This window comes from Danio rerio, chromosome 22, assembly GCF_049306965.1.
Source record: "Danio rerio strain Tuebingen ecotype United States chromosome 22, GRCz12tu, whole genome shotgun sequence".
Classification (NCBI taxonomy): Eukaryota; Metazoa; Chordata; class Actinopteri; order Cypriniformes; family Danionidae; genus Danio; species Danio rerio.
Window position 1 is genome coordinate 7,483,179 of NC_133197.1, and position 23,334 is coordinate 7,506,512.

Here is a 23,334-nt window from a genome sequence, read left to right on the forward strand (position 1 = left end):
AAGAAATCATGCTTCAGTTGGGTTGCAAAACATAATTGTAAGAAACTTTTCAGATCATGGTGTTGTTTTAGCTGACTGAAATTATGATTGCTGACTACATATTTTTGATATGTTGAGTCCAAACTTTGGAAGATTGTAACTAAAGATTAGGTTTGCGTTAAAGATCTGAACTTCCCATCACTACTATGCATTTAACCTCAGAAGCAGCCTTGCACGCATATTTTACTTGAGGCTGCTATCTTGTGGGCTGTTGTGTTTGAATTTGAGGATGAATAGATGCTAGTGGTATATGGTAGTATTCTTGTGTAAAAAAATTTGCCTACTGCATCTTTGGTTGAGTTTTATTATACAAAATTTATTCTAATGATTTTGAATCTTGAACAAATATCCCAATTTACAAAAAACAACAAACAAAAAAACAAACTAATACCAAAATTAATAAAAACTAAACTAAAACTAAGCAATGTCAAAATATAGAAACTAATAAAACGAATAAATCTACCTCTAAAACTAATTTGAAAACAAAAAGTCAAAACAAAATAAAAAACAAAACTAAGGAAAAATCCGAAACTATTATAACCTTGACACACACTAGGTATGTCAAAGGCTTATTTCATATATTGTAAAAATAGGCAAAATAGGTCCCCTTTAAGCTTTAAAATTTCTTATTGTTCATATAATATATCCACAAAAATCATAAAATATTACTTTAAAAGCTGCATGGTATGCAAATCTTCTAAATATTTAAACATTTACATATTCAATTATATAACAAACAAATACTTTTAAAATCTTAACAAATGTATATTTTCATACGGATTTACACAATGAATAGATGAAATGATGGTCTATGTTGTTTTTTTTTTTTAATCAGTTTAATTTTCTGTAGATTTCTCTGGCACAGATTCTGTGTGGATCTACTCATCACATGTGATTGACTTGCAGTCGTGCATCTGAAATGTGGGTTTGGGTATTTGCAGTTCTGCAATCAATGGTATTCAACGTCACGTCACTTTCTGCATCTCGAGTGCTCAAAACTGATTGAACTTTAGCAGAAAGGTCACTGACGTTTTCTCCTCGCAGCATTCTGACCTTCAGCTGGAAAACATGCCCTGTGTGTGCTGCTGTCGTGTAGCTTTCTTTTTTAAAAAAGGCTTAAGCCCTATTCGAACAGGCTGTTGTTTCTCACGGGGACGTCTGTGAAAGAAAAACCTCCCGAGGTCCTTAGTTATTTTACACATGCTTTCGGATAGGACAGGATGTTATGGTGGCAGTGTTGGGTAAGTTACTTCAGAAAATTAATTCATTACTAATGAGCTATATGCACACAGACTTTTCAATTTCATCCATTACAAAATTGTCACATTTAAGATTAGATTTCTTTAAACATCAGCGATCTTCACTGCCTGTCAGATATACGAAATAAAGTGGGTCTCAGACCAGACAAGAAGCACCGCAATAAAGTCTATTTCCCCCTGCCATGTCTTTAAAATATGACCGTTTATTTTACCCCAGTATTTTTAATAGAGTTTCAGCGCTAGACTGTTGCTACTGATGGCACTAGTGATTGCAATGGTCTTTCATCTCGTTTTATGCTTGAACAACTAAATTAATGCTTAAATCTATTTAACTGAATGTGTTGTAATGTAATTCAATGCTGTAAAAACAACCTTGTGAAATTTGTGGAAGTTTGTGAAAGTGCATTATGGTTAGATTCACTGCAAAAAATGCTTTTCATGCTTAGATTTTTTTGTCTTGTTTCTAGTCTAAATATCTAAAATTTCTTATATCAAGAAGCATTTTCTAGACAAGCAAAACATGTTGTCTTGTTTTGAGAAATAATATGCCAATAATAAGTCAGTTTTTTCTTAAAACAAGCAAAATAATCTGCCAATGGGGTAAGCAAATTAATCTTGTTTTTTCTTTTGACGTAAGATTATTTTGCTTACCCCATTGGCAGATTATTTTGCTTGTTTTAAGAAAAAAACTCACTTAATATTGGCATATTATTTCTCAAAACAACATCATGTTTTGCTTGTCTAGAAAATTCTGCTTGATTTAGGAATTTTTAGATATTTGGACTAGAAACAAGACAAAAAATCTAAGTAAGAAAAGCATTCTTTCCAGTGTTTAAATAGCTTTTCTAAATACTTTGTCTGAAAAGTAAACTAATTAATCTATAAGTAATGAAATTACTTGACTAAATAGTAGTTCACATGAATCTTAGTGCATAGACAATATAAACTAAACTCTTTAGTTCTTTCAATTTGAGTCAAACAGGACCTTTTATTTTTGTTTTAAAATAGGAACACTTCAAATTTAAAGGGGACCTACTATCCCCCCTTTTAGTGAGATGTAAAATAAGTCTCTGATGTCCCTAGAGTGTGTGTGTGTGTGTGAAGTTTCAGCTCAAAATACCCCATTAATCATTTTCTATAGCTCTTTGAAACTGAGCCTATTAGGCTTTGATCCACATTGTACTGTTTTGGTATTTGTCTCTTTAAATTCAAATGAGATTGTGCTCTTTTCAAAGAGGGCGGAGCTACAAACACCTATCCTTCAGCATAGCAGCAGATTTAAAACAGGACTAACGCTATCTCTGTGGAAAACTTAAAATGTCAAACAAGTGGCCCAGAAGAATGTAATCTATGGAGACTCATGTTCATATGTGCACGCTAAAACTTATCATTTACAATGCCTCTCAGTCGCTGAGATTATCTTTTGGCATTTACTTAATGAAAACTCTAATATTTCATTAAACTATTTTTGAATAATAAAATTAGTTTCTTTATAGTCCAATAGATGGTGTTTTTTTTTTTTTTCTGGTGAGCGGGGTCACCTTCAGCACACAGTCAAATAAAAATGGTGGCATTAGAGTAAGATACATACAACATTTCTGACAGGTTTTTATTAACCAGTTGGTTAGCATTGAAATCCCAGGTTGCATTGCATCAATAAAACTGAAGTCAGATAAAAAAAAAGCTGAGAAATGTTTAATAAAACCAATGTTGCTAAAGATTTCGAATTGGCATAAGATATAAATTGCAGTAAATAGCAGAATTTCACAATGTTGAAGGCACAATAATATTGTATCATGACGCCAAGCATCATGATAATATTATACTGTGGTGACTCTGGTCATTCATATCCCTTGTATTTATATGTGGGATCCTCAAATATTGTTTGTGAGACTCGTTGGTGTCAGTATTTACATGATAATCATGACAAAAAGTACATCAAATTACAGTGAAACACAACACAACACAAAAAATGCAGCTTTTAACAGCTAGTCAGTGATTAAGCCTGTACACGGACACTAAATGTCAGCATTTCAGTAATGTACGCATCCCTTTCTAATGGGCATGAAGAAGCTTTTCAAAGTTTTGCAAAGTAACCTGAAGTGCAACCGTACAGTGGCCAAAAAGAGTTTCGAAAATAACTTTTGGATTGATATCCTTTGCAAACTCAGAGATGTGAATTCTGATTGCAATTAAATCACCACACAACCTTGGTGTTTGTCAAAAACCCAATCTGTAATTTGTGAGAGAAAACACTGGAATTCTGTATTCAGAAGGCTCTAAAATCACCAACCACCCCCTTTGTAAGTGATGAAAACCTCTTGGAAACCTGGGAAACCATTAGGCTTTAGTCTGATAGTTTAGTTGATTTGTTTTTTTTTTTTACAGTGGAGTGTTTCTGTTTACGGATCTGTTCCAAAATCTGCTGACCTCCCTAAATCAAGAGCATTAGAAGACTCCATATGCATAATGATTGCTTTTTAAGATTCCCAATTTCGTATCCTGCCATAAATATGCAATCCAAACAGTAATGAGCTCAAAATGAAAGCATACGCCGGGAAAGTCCAAGACAAACATCCACTCTACTATCAATCTAATAGCAAAAAACACTATTTAAACTATAGTGCTATGTCAGTAATACTACTTATTATCATTTTCTGGAGCTCTAACATAAGAGAACAACAACAGCAACGCCAAGGTCATGGGTTTGATTCCTAGAGAACATTAAGCTGCTTTGAATAAAAAACATCTAAAAGCATTATTTTGTTTATAATATATATATATATATATATATATATATATATATATATATACAATAAAAGACATTATTGTTGAATAAACACATTAAAACGAAGGGATTCGTTTAGCTGTGCATTTATGGAATGAGCACTGTTCTATGTCCAACAGATTACTATTATGTCTTTCATTTTCATTCCTTTAAAACTTATTCCTTTAAAAATGTTTTAACACATTTTAATTTGTTTGTAATTATTATAATTATTCTTTGTTTTATTTTCTTATACTTGTATTTTATGTTTTTTTTATGTAAAGCATTTACAATTAGGGCCGGGTGATACATCGAATATTAGCGATAATATCGAAATAATTTTGACGACGATGTAAGATTTTGAAATATTGTGCTCAAATATTATACTCCAAAAGAATGCACCGAGCGGCCCCCTTTACCACATTACCGTTATACCGTTTCTAATGTGTAAAATCATTTATTTACTTTTTGTTTTTTAGGACAACAGTGTTTTAAAATGTTTAAAGTGACATTTAAAGGCTTAACTAGGTTAACTAGGCAGGTTAGGGTAATTAGGCAAGTTATTGTATAATAATGGTTTGTTCTGTAAACTATTGAAAATAAATAAAGCTTAAAGGGGCTAATAGTTTTACCTTAAAATGATGTTTAAAAAATTTAAAACTGCTTTTATTCTAGCCGAAATAAAACAAGTAAGATTTTCTCTGGAAGACAAAATATTATCAGACATACTGTGAAAAATTCCTTGCTCTGCGTGGGCGCCAAAGTGCGCTGAAACATGGCACTTAGGTGCTCATGGTGACGCTAGCTTAGTTCCCAAATCGCTTCTGTCTGTAATCTCCACTATCCTATCCAAATAAAGGTAAAAAGCTACTAAAAACATTTTATTAATCTTCAATTTTCTTCTGATAATTTACGGACCACCTGGTCTCAAGATATTGATATTGACATTACTGAGGAGACATGGAAAGCGGTCTTGAACAGGGTTAACTCCTCCTCAATCTGTGCAGGTCACAGGCTAATACAATACAAGGTAGTGCATAGAGCTCATTGGTCCAAGAGCAGGCTAGCTCGCATCAATCTGTTTATTGACCCTGAGTGCGACAGGTGTCATTCTGGTACAGCTACTTTATTTCATATGTTTTGGTCCTGTCCTTCCCTGCTTTCTTTTTGGAGACAAACATTTCTCTTGCTATCAGCTATTACCACTGTTGATATCCCACCATGTCCAATTATTGGTTTATTTGGGGGTCTTCCCGCCGACCACACTTTACCCTCTCATTTTGTAGACTTTGAAGCCTTCTTAACCCTTCTGGCTAGGCGATTAATTCTTCTGAACTGGAAGAGCCCTCAACCTCCTTCTCACACTTGTTGGATAAGAAATGTTCTTTATTTTATGAAATTAGAAAAAAATTAGGTACTCTCTTCACCGAACTAGCACTATTTTTATTAAATTGTGGGAACCCCTTCGCAAATATGTCCAAACTCTTCAGCTTGACCCTGCTCCTTATGATTAAGTCCCCACCCCCTTATGCCCAGCTTTTACGGGAAACTATTTCTGGTTAACACATTGTAGACTTGTTTTCTCTGTATATAAGATTGCACTAGTGTTGTTGTTTTTTATTTATTTATCTATTTATTTGTATTATCTTATTTTTATTTATTATTATTTATTTATTTTTATTATTATTATTTGCTCAAAATACTCTTCAGCGTATTTGCTTATTGTTACATGTTCATGTCTTTGTAATTTTTTGTAACGTTTCACAATGTATAAATAAAACATTGAAAAAAAACATTTTAATAAAAAAAATGTAAACATAATTTAGGAAATACTTAAAAAATAAATAAAAGGGGGGCTAATAATTCAGATTTTAACTGTATATATCGAATATCGAACATTTTTTGACAATATCGAAATAATTTGGTTTATAAATTTCCCAGCCCTAATTACCATTGTGTATGAAATGTGCTATATAAATAAACTTGCCTTTCTTCAATTAATCCATTAAATCACATCAAGTCAAGCATTCAAAATCAGTTCTTATATTAAGGTAGCTGTAGGGAATATTATATAATTATAATAATTATAGGGAATGAACTTTATGTTAAGGAACAGCGAAAGTGAACGCTAACATGTACGCATTTGAATCGATTCTGACATTTGCGTTGAGCTTTTTGACATTACTGATGCTCATTTAACTGCTGATTCACAGTCTGTTCACTTTAACCTGTGGATTATTATCATTGACGCTGCGGCAGTCTAGCAAACACATATTAATCCTGAACTAAACCTCCTAAGCAGATTACTGATGTTTAGACGAGACCGAGGGCCATGCTGTTATTATGCAAATCTCACTGGAAGAGTGGATTGAATCCTAAGCATTTCAGCTGGAATCATTTAGTGTTTGATTGGATATCAGGAGTGTAAAAAGATAAATATCTGAGAAGAGCTTTCGTTCCTCTGGGGACTGAATTGAATCCAGACATTGAAATGCAATTATTAACTTTATCTATAGTTCTTTTGTAAACAAAAACAAGACAAAAAAGGGTATAGCTGTTCGAGAAGGTCAGTATGATGCATAACTAACACTACTGGTCAAAAAACACTTTTGTCAACAACAACAACAACAACAAAAATCTAATAACAATAAATGAACAACTAAAACTAAATGAAACTAACAAGTCACTGAAGAACAAACTGAATTAAAATAATAATTTGCAAAAATAATGATAATCATTTTCAGAATTAATAAGCACTTTTTTGTGGAAAATGTGACCTTTGGATGTTTATTAAAATACATAAGGATGTACTTTCACAGCCTAAGGGGACGATCAAACTGAACCCACTTTTGCGTAGAGAGGTGCCTTTTCTTAATGACTTTCTAAAGGCCGCAAGCGTTTTGCGAGCTGCTTATATGCCCTGCGTGCCTCAAGTTATAATCGTCTGCTGCGCCTCACATTTTTACCCTTGTGTGCCGTGCGCTTGCAGTTGAAAATAAGTTAACTCCGAGCAGAAAAAGAGCGTTACATCAGTCACGTTTTTTTCATTCTCCAATCAAATGAAAGCAAAGATGGAGTTTCCGTTTAGGTGCCTGCAGTGTTTGTGTTGTCAAGACAACCATGGAGACTTTTGAAGATGGAGGAGAGACTTGAGGTTGCTGTTTTGAGTTATCCGGTTCTGTATTTTATATCTAAATATAAATATAACATCTCAAACCTACGCACACATGTGTATTTATATATACATATTAAATATACACAGTACACTCACTTATATTATGTATATACAAATGTTAGTTTTGGATATGATTACTCATAATTATCTTTGCCCAGCGCTAATAAAAACTAAAATTAAAATTGTATCAAAATAAAAACTAATTTAAAAATGCTTAACTATAATAACTTTGATATGATGTGTTCTCATGTTAAACTGAAGTCACTTTAGATTTCTGCTGAGTGTTTCAAGTATACCTAGTAGGACCTTGATTAGCTTGTTCAGGTGTGTTTGGTTAGGGTTGGAGCTAAACTCTGCAGGACACCGGCCCTCCAGGAACTAGTTTGGTGACCCCTGGTTTAGAATATGTTGTACCTGTTTCTCCCCACACAGGCAGGTATTCATCCTGCTGGATGTCCAACATTATCTCTAGACCATTTCCCATTCCTCCCTTCGTGGTTATCAGAAGTGGCCGGCCGTCCTGTCCAGAGTTGAAGGTGTAGCATTTCCCATAGCGCGTGAAGATCTGAAAAACAAACAGACATTGGGTAAGAAATGGTGAGGTACAATTTAAAAAAATTATGTTCACTCAAACTTTTTCAAGGGGGTGGGGGGTGTGTTTCATGTTCAGTCCATTTAAATTTGTAAAAACTAACAACTCAACTTAATTCTTTTTTGTTGTCCCAACACAAATCGATTGTGTGGAACCCAGCAGGCACGTGCACACATAGGGCTCAACCTGTGCAGTGCACATGCCCTTTTTAGTCTTGGATAGAAAGTGCCCTTCCAAAATGATCAAAAGTGCCCCCGCGACGCGGCACACCTTCGGTCCCGCCCTTCAGTAGGCACGACAACACCGCTCTTGAGTACGCTCGCGACAACACAGCTGATCAGTACGCGCGCGATAACACCGCTCTTCAGTACGCGCACCCCCTTCTTCCCTTCAACCCCCCCCTACCCAGCCCCCCCCAACACCCCCCCCCCCCCCCCCCCCCCCGCTCTTCATAAAAAAATTATCCTGCACATGCCCTTTGGACGGTCTCTGCACGGGCCTGGAACCCAGCATTTTTACAGTGTACAGCAGTTGAGCTGCTTAGAGCAGATGAACAAAAGCTAAGACTGTGGGTTTGATTCCTGAAGAAGACAAAAACTGATCAAATGTGTACTTTAAACAAATTGGAAGTTGCTTTGTGCAAAACTGCTGTAAGTTTTATTGTAATTGTTAAGATAACTAAATTTAAATGTGCAAACTTGTTGCTTTAATTCAAATAAGTAATCTTTACCAGAGTGTCTACATAGTTGCAATAGTTCAATTTAAGACTTTAAGATCTTTTTAATACTATTCATTCATTCATTTTCCTTCAACTTAGTCCCTTATTTATCAGGGGTCACCACAGCAGAATGAATCACCAACTATTGCAGCATATGTTTTACCCAGAGGATGCCCTTTCAGCCACAACCCAGTACTGGCAAACTTTTAATACCAACTTATTTGAAATTTAAGACCACCAAACATGCAATGCATGACCATATACAGTATAATCTTTTACCTATTTTGATCTGTATAAACTACATTTTAAAAAATTGCGAAAAGCAGGGATATGATTCTCATTCACATACATATTTGTAGAATAGTTAAATACTAAAGCTTAAGTATTTTTTAATAATAGCCGATTCACTAAATCATAGGTTTAGATGATTAAGAATGGATCACTGAATCAATGACTCAAATGATTCATTTAGAAACAAATGAGACACAACTGTTCAGCTCTGGCTTGATTTGATTTAGTTTATTTTGAACAGAAATATCATGAATAAAATTTCTTTAACACACAAAAAAAAAAAAAATAAAATAAAACATTCTGTCATGGTCGAAATAGAGTGGGATGAAGCACAAGCTTATTATTTTCCCACCCCATTACAACACGCATTATTCATCTGTTACTTTAACTTATTTCTCCTTTCACTTCTCTTCTTTTTTACATGAGACATATTTTATCCATTTGGCATCTTTGACATATTACATGTTTGATTCCATTTGTACATTTACATTTTATAACATAGATGCATCGTATTGCAAACAGCCATTAACTGAAATGATCATACTGCTCTCATTTCATTCTTTTTCAATCACCTCTATTCATCATTATATTCCTTTAATAATATATATATATTTATACAAGTTTTTAAATTGATTAATATCCTGACATTGTTTGAGAATCTGTTCAAGACTGTTCCATAATTTCTATTTCCATGATCTTTCATTAGAGAAATAACAAATACAACAGTTTGTATACAATATACTTACTCACTATGAAAATTTAGTTAGCAGAACAGACGTAAAGCTAATAATGCAAACTACTTGCATTGCTTTGTGTTGGGACAAATATGAACATTGTTGGCTCTTGAAAATCTCACATATGTAATAAGAAACATGTTGTGAATATCTGGGAAATGTTTCTGAAAATGTAGAATGTGAATTGGTCTTTGATAAGATTATTTTAATATATTTTAATGATTATTATTTAAATTTTATTTCTTTCCCTAATCCTGTCTGAGGTATTGGGGTTTGATTTATTGTAAAACCTTGTAAAACTTAAATTCATGTTATACAATAAAGCAAACCACTAATATTAATAACAATATAAGACGAGCAGAAATCTGTTTAAAGATTCCTCATAGCTGCATTAATCATCCCAATGCTGATCAAATGGTCGTGAATAATACATAAATCCACTAATAATACAGTTAAAATGTTCAACGGGAGCACATTTCTGAAAGCCTTTGGTGCGTTTTATGGAGGCACTTCTTTTAAATGTCAACACGAGCATATTCATTAGAGTCCGAGTTAAAAGGTGCTTCAGTAAAGCACCCGGCCGCACTTCCTGCTGCTTTCAGCGTCTTACGCGGCGACTTTCAGGAAATCGTTTGATTAATTATAGAGCATTTCGTGACATGATCCACGCCAGGGCAGAAGGGCTCGTCCCTCCCGTCTTAATTGAAACTGAACTAATGGACATCTAATCTGATCACAGACCGCCGGATATGGAGAACGTGGCGTCTCAGAAACACAAGCGCTCCTCGCTGCGGGAGAAGCTGATTACCATCACAGACAAATGAGGAAATTTCAGCGGGGAGGAAATGAAACAGCCACGTTATTAGAGGAGCTGGTAACGCAATAAGAAACTGTCAGGAGCTCTCCGGGGAATCACACCTGAGAGAGAAACGCAACACGTGTCTACATTAAAGAGATAAAAATAAAGAAAAATCCTCTTCGTTTACTCATCCACAGGTCATCCAAGATGCCTTTCTTTCTTCAGTGGAACATTAATGAAGATTTTGAGCTGAATCGGTGGTCTTTGGTGATTCATATAAGGGCAGTGAACGATGATAGGTTGTTTAGATTTAAAATAAACACATATACTCGAGTCCAAATCAATAGTCATGGCTCTTGATGACACATGAGGTCTTGTGAAGAGAAACGATCTGTGTAAGAAAGCATTATTAGCCAGACCCTCTAGTTTTTCACGATTCTGTGATCGCTGAATCTAACGCAAAATCAATAAATAGTCGCAAATTTTTTTTAACGCAAAATATTTGCAAAAAAAGTAAATAATCTCATAAAACCTTCAATTCTAAACCATATAATCAATATATATTTATTTCAACTTGCAATGAACTGTTTTACATGACTTATAGACGTTACATATGCAGAGCATGTGATGCATTTGAGTGTCTCTCGAAAAATGACCTCTCACCTGTGCCCTCACCTCACAATCATTACATTACATGGGGGCAGGGCTGTTGTGCAGCCTGTGCAGTAAGCAGACAGCAAGTGATTTACATGTGAAGTCAAGGATTAGATTGGATTGTGGCGCAAATTATGCGTATTGTTTGTTTGACGTGTTTCAGACCGCAAAAAAGTTAGAGCGAACAACTAACAAACGGAGCAACAGATCTGGCAGAAAAGCAAGCAGCTTACAGTGATGGAGATTGATTCAAGGATGACGGCTGCTGGACGTGATCGAATTGAAGAACATTATTTGTGATTTACATGCATGGCTGGTATTATGGTGTTCATAAAATCGATAAGTGATTTCGTTTAACTTATTACCTGCAGTTAACGAGAGAAAACCAAAATGTTTCCCTGCAACGAGTTTTGTGGTGATCCGTGTTTTAGGTGTATTATGGTAGGGGAAGCCCTAACGCATTTCTTGAGTGAGGTACTTGTCAAATGCTTCAGAGAGCGAAATCTGAGACAAAGGAATAAAACGATACAGCCTTCCTTTGGCTTAATCCCTATCATTTTAGATCATGTCTTGACATGAGACCAAAATAAAGAAGCTTTATTTTTATAGTTTGTGTTCTTGTCATTTATGCGGTCGATGTAACGGTCCGTTGTGGAAAAGAAGGAGCTGAGCCAAAAGGCAAAGCTCTCGATTTACCGGTCAATCTACGTTCCTACTCTCACCTATGGTCATGAGCTTTGGGTCATGACCGAAAAGACAAGTTTTCAGATACAAGCAGGGTGGCAGGGCACACCCTTATGGGGTGAGGAGCTCTGTCACTCAAGAGGAGCTCAGAGTAGAGGCGCTGCTCCTCCACTAGAGAGAAGTCAGGTGAGGTGGCTTGGGTATCTGTTTCAGATGCCTCCTGGATGCCTACCTAGGGAGGTGTTTCAGGCATGTCTAACTGGGAGGAGACCTCGAGGAAGACCCAGGACATGCTAAAGAGACTATGTCTCTCGGCTGGCCTGGGAATGCTTCGGGAACCCCCCCCGGAGGAGTTGGAGGAAGTGTATGGGGAAAGGGAAGTCTGGGGTTCTTTTCTAAGACTGCTGCCCCCGCGACCCAGCCCCAGGAAAGCGGTAGAAAATCAATGAATAATGAATATATATTTTAATCGCAAAATTGTCCGCACATTTCTAGGGAATTACCACCACAAAATCAGCCATTTTTCTCGTGAAAAATCACAAAAAAATTGCAAAAAACTAGCGGCCTGATTAGCATTAATCCACAGCCTGGTTAATTTTTGGTGCATATATGAATGCAGTCCAATGGTAGTCCTGTTGCTTTAAAGTTACTAATGCACGAAGGCTGGTCTCTACCAACCGTCCCCTGACCTCCCGTCCAAACATACTACAAAGCAATACAAAGCAACCGGAATACATCTGCACATGCAGACTTTGGTTTAAAGCTAATAATACTGTACATTTCTTACACAGACCAATCTTGTTGTTTCAGTGTGTCATCAGGAGACATGGCTATTGATTTGGACATATTTGTATGTGTTTTTTTAGTCTAAAAAGACTGTCACCATTCACTGCTATTATATGAATCACCAAGGACCACAGATTCAGCTCAAAATCTTCATTAATGTTCTACTGAAGAAAGAAAGGCAACAACATCTTAAGTGACGTGGGTGAGAACATTTTCCCCTTTTTACAAGATGTCAAAGAAGTCTCTGATGTTTTTAAGAGTGTGTATGTGAAGTTTCAGCTTAAAATACTCCATACATAATGTTTATAACTCGTTGAAACTACCCTTTGATCCTAATTGTCCCATGTTAGTAACTGTCGCTTTAAATTCAAATGAGATTGTGCTATTTTCAAAAGAGGGCGGAGCTACAAATGCCTGTGTCAGCATATTGGCAGATTCAAAAACAAGAGTAACATTCTATGCTAATGAGGGTGAGATCACTAATGGGCGGGGCTTTCCCCGTCTGATGACACTTACAAAGGGAGAATGTCAATCAAAGTCTTTCTCCACACTGTTTTCATCAAGTGTGATTATAAATAATACGTTTTTCCCATTAGAAGCTGTTTATATTAACAGTCTGTTGCCACATGACTGTGATTAAATATATAAGAAAATGGGTGAACTATCTCTTTAATATTTCCCTTTTTCTGTTTGAGATACAAACATCTCAAAGCCATTGAAAGATGTGTCAGATATTGGTGTGCAAGCTGAAATGCTGCAGACTGACAGATTAATAGTTGATTCAACCAAATGGGGCGCTTTTATAAATGTACATCACGTTGAGAGTGGTAAAAAACAAAATATAGATTATGTTCTGAGCCTGAACTTCCTTCTGTTCTGAATGTTTCTATGAGATTCCAGACATTCATTAGTCAATGGCTGCTATCTTTATACATGCTTTTAAAAAATGTCAACACTGAAATGCTGCATTGAAGGAATTGTGTTTAAAATGAATGGCACAAGGTCAACTAACATAAAATAACCTCAAAAATGCATATAAATGCACAATTTTTCAATTTCACTTTAATACTTATTTGGTAGTTATTTTGAAATAGTTTTAGTTAATAAACTCTCACAAACTCTCACATGCCTTTTTCCTTATTAATACCACTTTTGTTTCAAAGAGAATTGTAAGGACACTCAAAAAATAAAAGAACTAAACCTGTCATAACTATAAGTAAGCAGCAAATTAAGAGTTTATTGAGACAAATGTAATAGTTATGGGGTTTGTTAGCAAGAATTGGTCCTTCAAATTGAGTAAATACACTATTATATGATAAATACACTCTCAAAATAAAGGTACAAAACCGGTCTCTGGTAGGGATGCTCTTAATAACCGATTCACCGTTAACCGAAAGGGTGAGTTTTTAAATAAACCGATATGAGCTTCCCTAGTCACTGGGGTGGAAACTTTTTAAAAGGTACACTTTTTTACCTAACAGGTCCATGTTTATACATTTAAAGGTACTTATTCATACCAAAAAGTACAAGTGCCTTAAAGGTACAAAAGTATACCCTTTGAAAAGTTAACACCCCTGTGACAGATTTTATTCCTTTTAATTTGAGTGTATTTGTTTTGGTCACACTTTATTTTAAGGTAAAATTATTGCTATTAACCAGGGACGAACTTAGTGATTTGGGGTCCTAGCATTGAAACTTGAAAACATTCTCTTTCTCTATATATTTTTTTCTATGTAAGCACTCATCATCTGACAGGTGTTTCGGCCAGAAAGCAAGAACATGGAGTTAGAAAATTTATGAAAGAAGTAAATGAATAATATAGGCTTCTTGGCATTAGTTGGGGCGCCCTTATATCCTGGGGCCCTAAGCGGCTGCTTACCTCGCTCATTGGTTAAGTTTGCCCCTGTTATTAACAAACCTATTACCTATAACGTTTGCCTCAATAAACTCTTAATTTGCTACTTATCAATAGTTAGTAAGGTTGTACTTCAGCTGAAGCACAAGGAAGGCTTAGGAATATAGAATAAAAGCATGCTTTATAAGTACTAATAATCAGTCGAATATTTGCAGGTAAAAAGCCATTAATAATAGTATGACTTGGTACTTAAACTAAAGTGTACTGTCATTATATATATGCAGAAAACTCCAAGATAAACACATTTATGTAAAAAAATAACTTGTTAATGTCCTATACAATTAAAATATATATTTATTTTTTTAGTTGTTAGTATCAGTATTATTACTTTTTAAAATATCTATAATCTGGCGTGCTCCAAAACAGAGGCAAAATTTGTTTAGAAGATATAAACATGTAAAGCCTGTAGTTTGTCACTTTCTAATAAATGGATCACCAATTTTATTCACGTCACCTCATACTTCAGTTTCCCATCAAATCTTGACCAATTAAATGCTCTCTAGTATCTGAAATGCCCCGCCCCCTTTAAGACACTTTACATTTGATGCATTTGAGGTCAAAAACTCTCACTGGCAGAGTTGTGATAAATCAAAGCACTATTGCCCTCCCTCTCTTCATGTTTTGGTTGAGATTATGTCAAAGATAGAATAAAAATGCATATTTTAAAGCATTTCACAGTATCTTTAACACTTTAGTTTAAGTACCAGTTATCACAGTTAACTACCTGCCTATTATTAAGATACTGGTTGATTCCTTCTCAATACCTAAGGCCCAACTAGACGTATTAATTATTAAGCAGTTAATTAGTTGTTAATTAAGCTAAATCAATAAGTGTGCCTTAAAATAATGTGTGACGAAAAACTGATGGAAAAATCTATGTAGATTCAACCAAAATAAATCTACGGATTGATAGCCTTTTCTTAATAAAAAAGCCACCCAAAATGGCTGACATTACAACTTAAAAACAAACTATTGAAGTTTACAAAACATAAAAATTATAATACAAATACAAATAATGTCAAATGTTAAACCTGAACTACACTGTACAACCCAACAGTCAACTTTATCAAATGAAATGAGTGTATTTAACTCAATATTGACTGAAAGTTAATTCTACTCATTTAAAAAGAGTATTGAACTCAGTGTTAATGGTAATGAGTTAATTAAATACCTCATTACTTCAACTTAAATGGAGTAAGTGCACAGTACACATATAGAATAGGTTTTTAATTCAAATGGTTTGCAGCAATGGGTTTCCTCAAACAGTTTGCGTTGCCTTAACTTATTGGGTTTTACAGTACTCAGTTGGTTTGAGTTCTCTTTATTTACATGGTTTTACTGTGATCAAATTGCTTTTACTTAAATGTTTTAAGTTGACAGTACTCGATTAAGATTAGTTTTTGAACTTAGATGGTTTGTTGTAATCGGTTTCCTCAAATAGTTTGAGTTGCCTTATTGAGTTTTACAGTGTAGTGATAGTAAACTGGCCCTAAATTCTCTATACTGACTCCTGTTCAGCAGCTCATCCTTGTAGTTATGGGCTATTTATCAAAGCCTCAACAACTGCTAACCGACACAGGATTTTTATACATTAAAAAAATAGATTTTATCAGTCAAAAAAAATATAATAAATAAATAAAAAAAAAAAGCAGCATCCACGCTAATGTTTTTAAAAGCTTTTCCACACAAACATGTTAGAATAATCGTTCCCGTTTGCCATTACCGACAATAAGTGCTCCGGAGCTGCTTCCACATCTAAACTACTCCTGATGAGATAACAACATACCGAGCGTTACGCATAGAGACGCAAGGCTTTTGCCAAGATGAGTTGCTGTGTGGTTACCATGGCGACACTTGAGTAGTTAGTAAGGGTGGTGTTGACCTTGGGACGCAGGAGAGTTGACGTTAGCAGAAGCATTGTGGAGCCTTTCTGAGAAACTTCACAATGAAATCCCCTCAGCAAGGCCACCGGTTCATTAAAAGCGGATGACTACTAGTTATTTTGAAAGAATGGTCCTTCATGATGGCCTTAATATGCTAACAGTGCTTTTGAAAAAATATTTATAATTTCCAAAAGGGCCCCACAAGCTGTACTACAAGAAAAAATGAGTCAGGAACACATTGTACGTGCTCGACTGGAGTATTTTCCGGTTGTTTTGAGGACAGACATGGATTTATTTGTTTGTTAGCGTACAAAAGGTGTACTTAAAATACCTGAGGTTTACGTATTTAGGTATTACAGCTTTAAACACAGGTCAGATGTTTTTCTAGCAGTTTTTGTAACAATTATGTTTCAGTGAACCAAATGAATTGATTTAACTGAATTATATCACTTGCATTAATCAAACTTATTTAAGTTTTCAGTGTTTTGAGAGATATTGAGGGAAGTCTGACCTACAGTAACTTCTGTTTGGCTATTTTAATAGACTATTGATTCTCATAGTGTAGTGTGATGGAGACGCTGACAAAGGAAGTAAGGATCCAAACGCATCAGTCAATGCAGAGTCAAACAGATGTATCTGGGCAATCCAGACTCGTGGTCCATAAACAGGCAAAAGGTAGGCAGCATACAATGTAAATACTACGAGCAAAACAAAGCAAGAGTCTAACATGGAAAGGCAAGGCAAGGTAATGTTCACAATGACAGATTAACAAGACCCAGCAATGATGTTCACTGCAAACATTTCATGTATTCGGCATTGTTTGATCGCAAGATGTAATCTGCCTCTGTACTCACATTTGCATTGACTTGTATGAAATTTACCTGCAATATATAGTTAATTCTTCATTTGGTGTGGACTCAACATAAAAGTGTCATCATCGCCACCTGTTGGTTCGGCATGCCCTTCACATTTGTTTTTAAGTTTTCATGTGGACTGAGATTTTTTTTTACAGTGAGTCAATTTATAAAAATTCTTATGTACGTGTGGACATGGCCTAAATCTCAAGTGGAATATTTTGAAAATGCAACCATTGCTGTGTTTAGTAGGCACATATTAGGTGTTTTAAGAAGTGTAGGTCAACAAACATATACAACAAATGTAGTACTAATTTTGCATGTTAGAGCTAATTTTGCTCAAGTGATTGCGAGTGATCCATCAGAAGTGTAGATTTACTTCACATTACAACTGAAGGTGGAAACATATATTACACACACAGCAAATGATAACATATACAAGACTATATACAAGTGCTGAGGCACCAATAGCACATCGTAACCTTCCTACAGATACTGTTTACAAACAAAGTGACAACGCAAAATAATTGACAACCCCTGAATAAAACTAACGTAAAAATAACGACCCGTGGTGAATAAACGGACTAAGTTGAAGGAAAATGAATGAATATAATAAAGTGTTTTTGACTATTTTCATGGATTTGTGTAAATGTGAATTTTAAAAATTTTAAAAACGTTGAAATGTTGATGTCAAACTTTTTCAAAACGCAAGTAAAAAATTTTTAAATTTAGGCAACGTCATTGCAGTGTAAACGTAGCCAAAGATACAGATGAGCAGAGATGTGTAAAGTACTAGAGACCCGGACTTAAGTAAAAGTACAAGTGCTCTATCGAAAAATCGACTTGAGTAGAATTTGAAGTGCTTTTTAAGCACCATACATAAGTGGAAGTATTGAAGTATTCAACATTTTTTGTACTTAAGTATTGCAAGTAGTTTATTTCAAAATTTACTTAATGTGTAATGTAGTTACTAAAGAAAGCAGTCAAAAGAAATCATATTGTTCTGTTTATTTTAAAAACCTTTTTTGGGGCACGTGATTAAGCAAAATGAAAAGAATCATGGCTTACGATAACGTTTTTCTCTCGCGCTTGAACCACAGATCTGACAGATTATAACAGCTTTAACACACACCTTTCAAAAACTCTCCGTAATCCACTCAAAACACTATTGAAACCCATTTTCGTATCACAAATTACCGGTTGTAAACGCTGTAAACGGAAGTTCTAAACATTCTGCCGGAAGACGCTGGTCGCTATGGCGCCCTCCATGCAGTAGCCAGGAAAAAGGTCTATAATTGTAAAGAGTAGGGTGTGAATTTACATTAGTCTCACGGTTTGGTTTGGTTCAGCTACGATTATGCCATCGATTCGGTTAAATTTGATATCTCGGTGCATTGACGATGCTTTCCATACATAATTCGATTTTTTTCTTCACATAATAATTTTTTATTAAAATCTATAAATATATTTATATTCATATATTATTTTTATTACAATTTAGTTCTTTAATACAGCAGTAAGACTTATAAACCGTACTTTTATTTTGACCTGCTCAAAGAAAACACTCTTTCTGAATGTATCAAACAAAACTCCAATACATGCACAGGACATGAGCATTTATAGCAAATAAACTCATGTAAATTGTAAAAGTGTAACTAGGAGAAAAGAAAAAAAAACAATACTCTAGTAGAGTACAGATACAGTCTTTAGTACTTAAGTACAGTAGTGAAGTAGTTCTATACTATACATCTCTGCAGATGAGTTGCACACTATGTTCCACTAAGTGCAGACCCCCAACCCCCCCGTCTTATTTTTGATGTCATCTAGAGGGATCAAGTTTAATTTAAGTGCATCAAACCTCCCTGTACTTCACACCCTGACGAAGCCTGACCGAAAAAACACTACCTAATACCGCATTCGATCGGAGCTTTAAGCGGTGTTAAATTTTTAGCATCTTGCGCCTTTACTGCTTTAATACAAGAGAACGCCCTCCGCTGGGACTGAAGACATCAATAATACATTATCATTTCTGCCCTTTGTAACTGGGTTTATGAAAAATGAAAAGACTTTAAAACTTTCTGGCCGCTGACGGGACTTTGAAGGAGCCGCAGCAGTCTGATCTCCCAGCAGGACGCTGTCGGCTGGCAGACTGTTCAGAGCATTCAGAGTTGACTGGAAGGGAATCACAGGGGAAGAACGGAGAAGTTGAAGTCTTAATCAGCAATTTCTTTGAAAATAAACTAGCGTGAGGAAGAACCCATGAGAACTTTACACTGCAATGCAAACAGTGCCATCTTAAAAAGGAAATAAATCCTATAAAAAAAGCCTGACAGCCTGCAAATTTCACACTGCAGCTCTCACCTGGTCATCCACTAAAGCTAAGCCAGGTTAACTCTTTATCTTGCAGTGTTTTCTCTTTAAAAGTAGTGCATTTTTAAGATCTTTAATTTCATACTGATTGACAGGGACAGATCATTACACTGTGGCGAGCCTTGATAAAGAAGGGACAAAGTTCAAGTAATGTGAGTGTAAGATTGATGTCTTATCGTCCATCCATGATGATGGTCAAAACATGAATGATCAGTCTATCAATGCCTTCATGTTCAGCTTCAGTTTCACATCCAATCCGATCTACACTTTTTTTTGCCATCTTTTCACATCTGATCTACACTTTCTTTTCAGATGCGATCTGATCTACAGTGTTTTTAGATGATATCTGATTACACTTTATTTTCAGATGCCATTTGATCTACAGTGTTTTCAGATGCAATCTGATCTAAAGTATTTTTAATTCGATCGGATCTACAGTATTTTCAGATGTAATCTGATCTACACTTTCTTTTCAGATGCGATCTGATCTACAGTGTTTTCAGATGCGATCTGATATACAGTATTTTCAGATGTAATCTGATGTACACGTTCTTTTCAGATGTGATCTGATCTACACTTTTTTAGATGCGACCTGATCTACAGTATTTTTAGATGTGATCTGATCTACACTTTTTTCAGATGTGATCTGATCTACACTTTCTTTTTAGATGCGACCTGATCTACAGTATTTTTAGATGTGATCTGATCTACATTTTTTTTTCAGATGTGATCTGATCTACACTTTCTTTTACATGCGATCTAAACTGAACTTTTTTTTCAGATGTGATCTGATTTACACTTTGTTTTTACATGTAATCTGATCTACACTTCTTTTAAGATGTGATCTAATCTACACTTTCTTTTTACATGTGATCTGATCTAGACTTTCTTTTTACATGGTATCTGATCTACATTTTCAGTTTTGATGTGATCTGATCTACACTTTCTTCTTTACATGGGATCTGATCTACACTTTCAGTTTAAATGTGATCTGATCTACACTTTCTTTTAAGATATGATGTTATCTACACTCAGTTTAGATGTGTTCTGATCTACACTTTCTTTTTATATGGGATCTGACCAACACTTTCTTTTTTCATGCAATCTGATCTATTCTTATTTTTTACATGCAATCTAAACTATACTTTCTTTTGTCATGCGATCTAATCTATACGTTCATTTAACATGTGATCAGACCAACACTTTCTTTTTATATGCGATCTGATCTATACTTTCTTTTAACGTGATCTGAATTATACTTTTTTTTTTTACATGTGATCTGGCCAACACTTTCTTTTTACATGCGATCTGATCTACACTTTCTTTTTACATGCATTCTGATCTACACTTTCTTTATGAATTTGATCAGACCTGCATTTTATTTTTCATGCCATATGATCAACACTTTTTTTTACATGCGATCTGATCTACAATTTCTTTTTTAATGTGATCTGATCTACATTTTTTTATATACTTTTTTTTTTACATGAAATCTGATCTACACTTTTGTCACATGCAATCTGATATACACTTTCTTTTTACATGTGAAAAATTGAAAGTCCCTGAACTCCCGTAACTCATTCTGAACATGTACTGAACTCTCCAGGTTGGCCATCCAGAAGGAGGACTATAAACCACCGGCTTTAAACCACTGAATATATATTGGCACATTTGTAAAAAGTCCTGTATAAGCAAGTAATTCAAAAGGTGAAACACAATCTGTCCCATTACAGTTGCCAGCATTTTAATATCCACTCCTAAAACCAACATTATTTATCAAAAAAGAGGAGGTAAGAAATAGATGAAAATGTCCATCATGAAATATGAAGGGTGTGAAAACGCTGACAGATTATCTTTAACTGCACATTGTTATTTTTCTTGCAACCCGAGACATAAAACGTATTATTTATTTATTTAAGGCTTTCTTCTGCATGCCTGCGACCCCACAAAGCAATTCCACAATCCACCTTACGCAGCAGGGCCAGAAATAGAAGACAATACGTCACTATTAGCATCCATTTCAGCACGATAGGAGGAAGACTGCTGAAGAAGATGCGCCCCGGTGTCTCGCAAGCGTGACTGATAAACCCATCAGTACTGATCAAGATCACCGCACTGACAGTTGCGCCTTCTGGAATAAATAATTCACTGAGACCCAAATGGCACCACGCCGCCTGCTCGAGGGCTGCTCGCGTGCCACGCCGAACCCGAAGCAAGCAAAAGCTGTTTGTCAGAGTTGTCAAACGTCTTTGATTGCAATGCTTGCGTGTCTAATAAGCTGCACAATTCACTGTCCGCTTTTTTTCTTGCCATGGCTGGTGGCTCCAGATGTATGATGTGCTCAGGGGTGTTCTGACACTTCAGATCAATGCTGCTGAATCGGAAAATGACAAAATTATCCAAGACAATTACAGTCAAAGTCAAGCTACTAAACTAGCAAACACAAAAAAATAAAGACGGTTGTCAAGTCTGTGTGGGTTACATGTTACCAATACAAAAAAAAAACATCAATCTAACTCCAGAAAACACCATTACATCACAATGCAGTCTTTATTTTACATGTAATTCACATTCATTCCCAAGGCAGCAGGTATAATGTAGATTACATTTTTTCTTCACAATTTTTTTCTGTTGCCAAAAATAGCTTTTACATTAACAGAATATCCAGAGAATGTCAGAGTTTGCTCCCGGATAGGGAACACAGGGAATCATCCACAACATTTTGATTGACAGCTGTCACAGCCTCTCAGTGACAGTGTTTACTTTGTTCATTTCAATCATTGGATAGGGTCTATTACATGTCAAATGCACAGTACTTGTGTGAGGCTATACTTTTGAAAATGTGCTGCTCAATATAGTTCAAACTATGCAATAAAAATAATAAATGCATGGCGTTCAAAATAATGCAGATTTCTTAATGTAACATTTAAAAAGCTTATTAAAAATATATGATTTTTAGTACATTACATGTGGGACAAGGGGTGAAAATGCTGTGTGGTACATGTGCTCACCCTATAATGACGTCTGCTTTCCAAATAGACAAAAAAATGTGGGCAAACAAACAACTGAAATGAAAATATAACAGGGTTCATAGGGTCCTGGAAAAGTCAGAGTTTTGACAAGGCATGTTCCAGGCTTGGAAAAGTTTTAGAAAAATAAATAAACCCAAAATGTTTTGGCAAAAGTCATGGAAATTTGTTTAACAAATATCTGTTTACTTAAATGTATTTGAGATGATAATGTTGGGTAAATTTCAAATACAATTGCAATGTCTATCCCTTCAGGTGACATTCTCTGTGTGGTGTTTTAGCTGTTTTAGCTTCACCTCTCTTTCACTTGCATTTTATCGTAATTTAAGATACATTTGAGTGTCATGTCCAGAAAGAAGTTTTCTAAAAAATATTTTACAGGTATAAAAAAAACAAAGTACATAGATTGTCTAATTTTTTTTCATATGCCGTAATACATTTGAACTTAGATTTTTTCTTATTAACATTTTATTAAGTTTTGAAAAAGTCATGGAAAAGTCCTGGAATTTTAGTATTAACAATGTGTATGAACCCTGATATCCTGTAAGTTACTGTAACCTTAAAATTGTTAATAATTTAAAAAGGCTGACATATGTAGTTAAAGAGACATTATAGAGGGGAAAATCATCAGCATCAGCATCAAAAGGCAAAATAGCACACCAGAAACTATAAAGTAGTAGTAAATTCTGAAAAATCGTATTGAATTAACTCTTTTTTTAGTTTGTTTTTTGATTGCAGATGTCTTTATGTTTTGTAATATGCTTGAAATATGTAATGCTTTTGTT

General features: G+C 35.0%; 1 protein-coding gene across 4 annotated transcripts in view; it reads right to left on the minus strand.

Annotated features, from left to right (window-relative positions):
- asic1b (acid-sensing (proton-gated) ion channel 1b) overlaps window positions 1-23,334 on the minus strand; it is a 383,191-nt gene that overhangs the window by 48,725 nt on the left and 311,132 nt on the right. For all 4 annotated transcript variants that reach the window (XM_073936423.1, XM_005161667.6, XM_005161666.6 and 1 more), the window contains 1 exon segment: window positions 7,655-7,805. In XM_073936423.1, coding sequence (XP_073792524.1) covers window positions 7,655-7,805 — 151 coding nt within the window.